At 18.6% G+C, this 10000-nt stretch overlaps 4 protein-coding genes across 4 annotated transcripts; 2 read left to right on the top strand and 2 right to left on the bottom strand.

Moving 5' to 3' along the window:
• Nucleotides 1-347: 347 nt before the first annotated feature.
• On the top strand, nt 348-1560 carry PGAL8A_00337800 (conserved Plasmodium protein, unknown function; the record flags this gene model as incomplete). The annotated part of the gene is made up of 7 exons (XM_028672409.1): nt 348-409; nt 477-575; nt 673-807; nt 915-993; nt 1086-1145; nt 1288-1413; nt 1516-1560. The coding sequence occupies 7 exons, from the start codon at nt 348-350 to the stop codon at nt 1558-1560; spliced, it is 606 nt and encodes a 201-aa protein (XP_028528965.1).
• A 38-nt stretch (nt 1561-1598) lies between these two features.
• On the bottom strand, nt 1599-3508 carry ALP1 (actin-like protein, putative; the record flags this gene model as incomplete). The annotated part of the gene is made up of 4 exons (XM_028672408.1): nt 1599-1619; nt 2060-2203; nt 2403-3337; nt 3472-3508. The coding sequence occupies 4 exons, from the start codon at nt 3506-3508 to the stop codon at nt 1599-1601; spliced, it is 1137 nt and encodes a 378-aa protein (XP_028528964.1).
• Nucleotides 3509-4624: 1116 nt separating this feature from the next.
• Nucleotides 4625-5782, top strand: PGAL8A_00337600 (mitochondrial ribosomal protein L11 precursor, putative; the record flags this gene model as incomplete). The annotated part of the gene is made up of 5 exons (XM_028672407.1): nt 4625-4712; nt 4847-4946; nt 5137-5257; nt 5456-5537; nt 5637-5782. The coding sequence occupies 5 exons, from the start codon at nt 4625-4627 to the stop codon at nt 5780-5782; spliced, it is 537 nt and encodes a 178-aa protein (XP_028528963.1).
• Nucleotides 5783-6288: 506 nt separating this feature from the next.
• On the bottom strand, nt 6289-9281 carry PGAL8A_00337500 (vacuolar protein sorting-associated protein 35, putative; the record flags this gene model as incomplete). The annotated part of the gene is made up of 2 exons (XM_028672406.1): nt 6289-8949; nt 9177-9281. The coding sequence occupies 2 exons, from the start codon at nt 9279-9281 to the stop codon at nt 6289-6291; spliced, it is 2766 nt and encodes a 921-aa protein (XP_028528962.1).
• Between the last annotated feature and the right edge of the window lie 719 nt (nt 9282-10000).

Genomic DNA, 10000 nt, shown 5'->3' with positions numbered 1-10000 from the left:
TTTTTGTAAATTTAATTTATGTTTTGATATATTTATATTTTTATTTTCTTAATAAAAAATGTTTGTCACATAATTTTTAGACAAGTGCATTTATATATATGCTTGTTCCATAAGTTATAATTTTATTAATTTTAATTAAAATATATCAAGAAAAATATATTTTTTTCACTTTTACTTTTTTTGCAATTTTCCCCATATATTTTTAATTTTTATTTAACAGCATTTGATCCATATATATTTATTTTTACTTTTTAAGGAAAACTTGAAATAGTTTTTTAATTTTTTTTTTCTGTTTTTTAAGGTATTCATTTTTTAATGTATATTTAAGAGTTTTAGAAAATAAAACAATGATGTTTATAAAATTATCAAAATATATGAATATATTTTATGAATATAAAGCACTTTTAAGGTTATAATAACAAAATTATATCACATTTTTCTTTTTAAAATTAATGAAATATATTAATATTTAATAGAGAAAAAAAAGAAAATGAAAAAAGGGAAAAATTAGCAGCAATAGTAATACAGAAATATTACAGAGGTTATAAGGAAAGAAGAGCTTATTTAATTTATAAGTATAATATTTTTTTTGAATAAAATGATTTTTAAAGAAAGTGTATTTTTTTTTTTTTTTATATATATAACGAATAAATTTTTTTTCTTCTATATTAGATATTTTATAAAATACATTAAACATAAAATACAGCTATGTAGTTGCAAATATTTGTTAAAAAATCTCAAGAAACAAAAATTAGAACAACAAATGATCATGTATATGTCAGATAATGCTATCAAAATACAAAAAACGTAAAATACATAAAATAATAAAAAAATAAAAAAAAAAAAACATGTATGTTTTTCCTAAATTGGTTATTATTTATAACGGTGTAATTTTTGTATATGGATATGTATAGTTTCCGTGGTTTTTATTCGAGAAAATATATTCACGATTTTTTTAAGAGAAAAAGACAAATTATTGAAATTGACAACTATGTAAAAAATTCATATGATTAAAAAAAAAAAAAAACCAATAATTATAAAAGTATGAAATAAACATAATTTTTATAATTACTTAATGCTTATAGGTTAATGAGAAAAAAAGTAAAATGCTTTTAGAACTAGAGGAAAAAAGAAAGAAGCAATTAGTATGATTAACACATTTTTATCATCATTAGTGTTCATCCTTTATATATTTTTAATGCATTCAACACTATTCGTCCATATTTTATGAACGTGAAAAAACTTTATATAAACAAAAAACAAGAAAATATATGTATTTTTAAACAGATATATGAAAACAAATTAAAAGATATGAAAATACATAAAGTTGCAAAGAATTTGCACCATTTAGTATCAACAAAGGCTCAGAGAGGAGTCTACAATTTAAAAATAGAAAATATTATAAAAGAACAAGTTATATATTAATAAAAAAAAAAAAAAAAAAAAATTAGGAAATTTGAATTTTATTTGTTTAAATATGTGCTAATAAATAATACATCCTAAATTTTTTTATAGCAAGGAAAAATTGAAAAAAAGGATAAAAATTATACTAAAAAATAAAGGAATATAATCTTAATAACATAAAACAAAATTTTGGATTAGGTTAGTTTTAAAGTTGCCTATAAATAAAAAAAAAAAAAAAATAAGTGAATATGTTATATGAAAGATATATAAACATTCTTTAGGCAAAAAAAAAAAAAAAAAAAAAAAATTTAAAAGGAATAAAAAAAAAAAAGTGAAAGATAATTAACTAAAGAAATTGGAGATATATATATATTAAAAAATCGTACAAAAAATATTGGCAAATATATAAATTTATTTTAAAAATAATATAAAAAATATATTAGATATAAATAAAGAAATTATGATATATGAAAGGTGTTCACGTAAATATATGTGCTATTTAAAAATGTATAAAGATTATAATGACATAATAAAAATGTATTAGACATATAAATAATATTTAGTATATATATATATATATATATATGTCACATGAATAATATATGGTAATGTATAAAATTGTTTCATGTTTTTTTTTTTTTTTTTTATTTCCTACTTTTATTAAAAAAATGTTTTCTCCTATTTCATCATATTCATCTTTTGAAATCCATAAGCCTTGTTGAGCTTGTCTTAATTCTGGTTGTGAAAATATTCTTGAACCACACCAAGCCATGACAGCTCTTTTTTCATGTGCATAAACCTTTTTTTTTTTTTTATAAAAAAATAATAATATAATACATATTATATATATATAATAATATAAATATTTTCAGAATATATTTTTTTTATTTTTATTATACATAAACCAAACATATACATATACATATATATATATATATAATAATATAAATAGTATAAATATGTAAAAACTACTTTATCACTTAATTTTTTCAAGTTACTTTTACAGCAGATCTTGCATTTGCTGGGGCATTATTTTTTACTTCAGTTTCAATCCTTTCTACTAAATTAGGAAATAAAGTAGATCCACCTGAAAGGACAATACAACTAGATAAGCTTTTTCTATTTTCAATTGGACATAATAAAATTGATTTCCATATAATATCAACAATACTTAAACTATCTCTATGACATAATTGAGGATTAAATAAAGCCTCAGGAACATAAAAACGTTCATGAGATATTTCTATGGTGTCATAACCATCTCTTAGAACATCCCCATCTGGTAAAGTGTAGGTAACTGATAAGTCATCTCTTAGTTGATCTTGTGATGGATTTAATGAACAAAAGCATAAGTTTTCTTTGATTGATTTAACATATTCAAAATTTTTTCTTGTTGTCATACTATATCCAATATCACATATTAATTTTTGTAAAAACATACTTAATTCTTCTCCACCAAAGTCTGAACGTATAACTGAATTTTTTTCAATGTAACCATCAAATATTGGTAAACACTGTGTTACTCCTTCCCCAACATCTAGAACTAAACCAGTTGTTAACCCAGCAGCATATATAGACATTAAACCTGACACTGAAATGTTCAAATTTAAAAAATCAAAATATTCAAAAAACATTTCTCCCATTTTTGTTCTATGAGAAGTTGAGCATAAAGGAGGTTCTGTTAATAAAATGTCTTTCGCATTTTTATTTTTATCAATGCAATTTAATGTATAATCCCAAATTTTTTGTGCCATATCCCAATCACTTATATGCCCATGATCAATTGGACGATAAATTGACAATTCTGATTCATGATAAATTGCATCATCTCCAACAAAAGTCTCAGGATTTTCATTATGTCGAAGATTTCCAATTAATGTCGGAAATATTATAGAAGGTTCCTCATATGCATTTAATCCAGCTTTTATATAACCTAAAAAAAAAAAAAAAATAATTAAAATTTTCTATAAAAATTTATATATATTTCACTTTTTTTTTTTTTTTTTTTTTTCTGTTTTAATTATAAGAATATATCTTTTCAATTTGGTTATTGTTAATAATATTTACCTGATCCATTGTCAATTATAATCGTTTGATTATCCATCTATCTGTGCATGTATACTTTATGGTTATATATATTAAAATTTTAAGGAATGATGTAACTAATAATTTAATTTTTACTTTATGTAAATACACATAATTGTATATTTTCAAAAAAATAAAAAAAAATAATAGCTAAAAGATAAATAACTGCTAAATGGAAAATTAAAAAAAAAAAAAAAATAAAAAAATAAAAAAATTAAAATATTTATAAATTTTAATAGTGAAAAATATAAACACAGACATGTATGTACTTATATTAATGCAACCATTCAAAAATTATAAAATTTATGAAACTTAAGTTAATTTTATAAATATAGATAATAAGAAAAAAAGAAACAAAAAAAAAAAAAAAAAAAAAGAGAATGAAAATTAACACACTTTAATTTTAAAATACTTACAAAAATGTATTTAGTATTATTAAAATATATTTTTTTTCTATTCTCTACCATCTTTTACACACAAATTATGGAAACGATTAACTATTTTACAATTTTTATAGAAATTTCATAATTAAAAAAAAAATGGTTCATAAATTATATTTTTTATTTTAAAATAGGTGTATAAATGAAATGCATAAGTTTAAAAAAAAAAAAATAAATAAATAAATATGAGGTTTAAATAATAGATATTTATAAATATCTAAGAAAAAAAAAAAAAAAAAAAAATTACAAAAAAAAAAAAAAATATATTTTTCAAAATAATAGAGAATAAAAATTTTACATAAGTATTATTAAAAAGGAATAAAAAAGAATAAAAACCTATTTATAAAAGATTTGTATATATTAATTATAATGTTATTTTAAATTATAAATGAGAAATTATGCATACAGATGATTTTATATGTTTAAAAATTAAAGAAAAAGAGAGTTTTAATAACTTGGAAGAAATAAAAGCTTTATATGGATATAATATAGAAATGCTGAAAAATAATATTAAATAAAAAAGATTTAATTGGTAAAATCTTAAAAATACAATAAAAAATATTTATATATTAAAAACTGTGATATAATGTAGATTAAATTATATTATATATTCAAAGAACATTATATATATATATATATATATATATATTATTTTTTATTTATTTATTTTATTTTTTTTTTTTAATTTAGGAAAAATGTCTAGAATAGGAAGATTTAACTTAATTGTTTTAGCTGGTTCTGCAAAACCAAGTCCAAGTATTGGTCAAACTCTTGGCCCATTAGGTTTAAGCATATAAATATAAAAATATATTAGCAAATATGTAATTAATAAATTTACTCTAAGTATATATTAATATGAAAAAAAGTTTATTTAATTTTGATATATATATCAATATTTATAATATGAAAAATCATAGGTATAAATATGATGACGTTTTTTAAAGAATTCAATGAGAGAACAAAAAATATATCAAAAAATGTTCCAATTCAAGTTACTCTGGAGCCTTTAAATGATAGGTTTTATAACTATTAAATAATTTCTAACTTTATAATATTTAATGTATTAGTATAAAATAAAAATTTTATTGATATAATTTCTTTTTTTTTTTTTTTTTTTTAAGAAAACTATATAATTTATTTGTCTTAAAAATAAATAAAATTGTACTTGATTATTTTAGAATTTTTTTTTTTTTTTAAATATTTGCAGAACATATAGATTTTACTTAAGAACACCTAGTGTTGTTTGGTTTATAAGAAGATGTGCTAGAGTACCAATGTTTAGTTCAACTCCAAAACATCACATTGTTGGTTCAATTACCTTAGCTGAAGTAACATATATATATTTGATAATTTTACTATTTGAATTATTTATTAATTTATTTAATAAAAATTTTATTCCATATTTAAAAAAATATCTTAAAATTATTTTCATTTTTTTTTTTTTTTTTCTTCTTTTATTTCTTCTAACTTTTTTTCACGCAAATTTTAAATATAATAATTTATTTTATTAATATTTAAATAAATAGGTTTTTCATATTGCTAAATGTAAACGTATGGATCCTCCATTGATAAATTTATCTCTAAAAAGCATATGCAAATATATTATTGGTATTATTAAAAAAAAATATGAAGCATATATAACGGAATTTCATTTTCGTCACAATTTTATTTATTTTTCTTTTCTTTTTTTTTTTTTTTTTTATTAAGGAACATGTAATAGCATGGGTATTAAAGTATGTAGAGAGTTGGATGATGAAAGTAAAAAAAAATATTTTGTAGATATTAATAAATTGGACAATATAAAGAAAGATATTAGGAGTAGAAATAAGCAACAGAAAAGATCTAAAAAGTAAAATAATATTTTTGATAATTTCAAAATTTAGTTTTTAAAAGAATTGTAGTCTCCAAATATTAATTGTTCAAAAGTTATCAAAATTTATATGGAAAAAATAAATGTAAATAAATCCAAATTATAAACAATGATAATGAAATTAATACAAAATAGTAAAAAAAAAGAAATAAAAAAAAGAAATTTATAAGAGTTAATATTTTTAGTTTTTAAACAAAAATCATATATTTTAAACATAACAAAAAAAAAAAAAAAAAAAAAAAAAAAAAAAAAAAAACTTTTAAAATCTCCCTTCTAAATTGCTTGATTTAATATTTTCAAAATTTAGTTATTTAATTCGGAAATATATATAAATTTAATAGATTGTTTAAATAAATATCATATATATTATGGACATTTATTACCTAATAATTTCATAGCTATTTAATTTATCTATACTTATTATAAATAACCTTTTTACGTAATATATTTTTAAGTGTATATATTTATATATAAATTATTTATTTAGTTTCATAGTAAAATAGATGTGTCTACATTTATTTTAAGAAATAAATTTGAATTCTTTTTTTTTTCATATATATACTTAACAATTTGCTTATATTCTTGTTTAAAAATATTATCACTATTTGATTGTTTGTAATAATCTTCACATATACCTATTAAATAATGCAAATTGTCCTCTGTGATTTCAATATTTTCTGCTTCATAATAATATACATATTTTTGTAACATATATACAAATAGATATATATTATCACTATTTGATTGTATAGCTATATCAGCATTTTTTATACTTTTTTGTAAGCAGTCAAAAACTTTACTACTATTTCGATATTTTTTATTTTCCCAATATAAATGAGAGCATTGTAAAACTCCAATACATTGATCTTTTTTTTTTAATAATTTATTTGCATGTTGTGTTAGTTTTAAAGCAATATTATCATAATTTTCATTTTCAAGTAATGTAATATATGAACACAAAATTCCAATCGCCCATGTAATGCAATCGAATTGTTGTGATGATATATTTATATCTTCTTCGTAAATTATTAAAGGTTGTGTAATAAATTCATAACATATTGCTTCTAAATTATCAAAAGATATATAATGATACGCTTGTAAAAAACTATTATAATTATTCACTACAACAGCACTATATAAAAATAATTTGAAAGCTAAAATAGGAATTTTACTAGATACTGATAGAAGATTAGTATGAATAAATTTAAAAATATTTTTAACATAAATGTTATATTCATTTACTCTTTTTTCATCTAAAATATCATTTTGATAATCTGTTATTAAATTATTAGAAATTCTGTCATTTTTATCTTCAATTAAATCATCATATGTATCTTCTTTCTTTTCTGATTGATTAGTTACTAAATTTGTTATTGATGTAACTAAATTCAACATGCTAAATATAATTGTTGGCAATAAATGTATAAGATAACCACTATTTGCAATATATTTATAAAATAACATACATATATTATATTTTTGTTCAATATCATTAGTATTAGTTATAATATGAAAAAATTTACATAATTTCTCAGATGTATATGCTGAATTATTTTCTAAATTAAACACATCATCCTTATTTTCTTCATCATGAAATATAGAAGAAATATATTTTAGAACTTCTTCTACGTCTTCATAAACTATAGATTTATTTTTGCATTCTATTATAGCATCTATTATATCTAGACTTAACTTTTTTTTATGTTTTTCATTAACACTACTTAATAATTTTTGCATATCTTTACTATTTAAAGCATTCAAACCTAAATAATTAAAAGGAAGAACAATAATACTAATTACTTGTTCGCATATCAAATCATTATCTAAACATACATTTGAAACAACTGTATATGGTAATACAAATAATTTACTAATGCTTATATCGTTATATATGCGAATACATAAAAATATAAATTCATAAATAACTTGTAGCATTTTTACTACATTCTGTACACATTCTTCACTATTTATAATACTAGCATTATCATTTACATTATATTTTATTTCATTATTGTTATTATTTATGGTATTATTTAAATTACTACTTAAATTATTAATATTACTATTTATATCATTAAAATTATTGTTATTTTGCGAAACATCATCATTATCAGAATTTTTCAAATTTTCTATATTTCCATTGTTTAATTTGCATTTTTTTGCATTTTCATAACTTGAATTATACTTAGTTTTTGCGTAAATATCCAAAGTTTTATTTACATATAAAATTAGATGATCATAAAATAAGTTAAAAATATCAACATTTTTTGGAAATTCGTATTTATTTGATTCAATAAAAGATCTTAATCTTTTTAATAATGTTATAAGGATACTTTTAAAATCTAAAGAACTATTTATTTTTAAAACAGCATTTAATAATGTTTCTAAGCTATATATGTGACATTCATCACTGAAAACTTGTACAATTGATTCAAAAATATATTGTTGTATTAAAGAATCATTTATATTAGATAAATACAACAACAGTTTTGGTAAACACTTTTCGATATAGTATTGTGTTGTCATACCTTCTAATTGTGACATTCTTACTAAAATAGATCCAACCAACATTTTAACATCCATTTTGTCTTTTAAAACTTTTATTCTATTATTAACTACATTTTCATCTGGCAAGTTTGGTATCCTTAATGTTTTATCATTCATACGACTCCATAATTTTAAGCTTTCATAAAAATTTGTTAATAAAAACTCAAAAGCATCATCAATATTACCACCCCCAGCTTCTTCATATTCACTACCAGTATCTGGTATTCTATCTTTGCACATTTGTATTAAAAAATATCTCAAAAATAAACCTCTTAGTGGATGTTGAATTCCTTTACACAATTCAGTCATGTCTTTTAATATGTATTTTGCTTTAATATCTTTATTCTTTATATAATTTCTACCAACAATTATTAATAAATATAAACGTGGAATAATATTGCCTGCATGTTGAACACTTTCATATATATCAATAAATTTTTTTTTATGTTTCTTTTTATCACTTATGAAATTATCTAAATGCTGTAATTCATTAAATATTATCATATACAATTCATAATAATACTTAGGGGATAACAGAGATGTTCTCAATTCACACAACATATTTGATGCATATTTTAATGTATCTCTTAATGATCCATTTTCCTATATATACAAAAAAAAAAAAAAAAAAAAAAAAAAAAAATGAAAATGTCTAATTTCAGAAATATTTTTTTTAAAATTTTTAAAGCTTATTAATAGTTATTAATTAAAAAAAATATTATTAAAAGGACTCATGTTGTTGGAATTTTTTTTGTATTCTCATATGATTACTCTTTTTATTTTTTCTTTTTTTTCTTTCATTTTTTTTTTTTTTTTTTTTTATTACTTACCAATGATTGTTTCATATAAAAACTTTGTTCTTTAACAACAAATATACATTCATCCAATAATTTTTTTTGATCTATTGCATTATTAAAATCTTTATATGTATTCATACTTGTAATTAAATTAAATAAAAAGTTGAATAGAAAAAAAATAAATTATATGTAACCTTGAAAATTTTACACAATTTTTTTTTTCTTAAATATACTATCAAGGTATTTTGTTTTGAAAAAAAAAAAAAAAAATTAAAAATTTATTTAAAAAAAAATTATTTTATTTCTTTAGTATATATAACATGATAAAAACATTAATTTTATATGTGGAAAAAAAAAATTATTTTTTAAAACTTTTTTCAATTTTTTATTAATAATTTCTTGACAGAAATATTATTAGTATTTTTGTTTATCATTATATGTTATCATATAAATATTATACTTTGAAGTTAAATATAAAATTGAACGTTAAAAAAAAATAAAAATATACACAAGTTATTATTTCACAAAAAAAAAAAAAAAAAGAAAATACTGTGTACATACTTTCAATTTGGTAATTTAAGGCTTATGCACATAAAGAAAAATGTATTATAAGGAATGTCAATTTTGCTGATTTACTAGTTTCTATTAACAAATATTAGGGATAGTATGAAGTTAAAATGCAATCATAATTTTAATTTCACTAATTATATATATTTTAATACAAATATAATTTTATATTATATATTTATTTTCCTTTAAAAATCTTATTATTAATTTCTATTACATCAAATTTTAATATTTAATTCTATTATTTATTTATTCTTTTTTCTTTTTTTTTTTTTTTTTTTTTTTTTTTT

This window comes from Plasmodium gallinaceum (genome assembly GCF_900005855.1).
Source record: "Plasmodium gallinaceum strain 8A genome assembly, contig: PGAL8A_v1_98, whole genome shotgun sequence".
In the NCBI taxonomy this organism is placed as follows: Eukaryota; Apicomplexa; class Aconoidasida; order Haemosporida; family Plasmodiidae; genus Plasmodium; species Plasmodium gallinaceum.
This window is presented reverse-complemented; position numbering and strand designations above follow the sequence as displayed.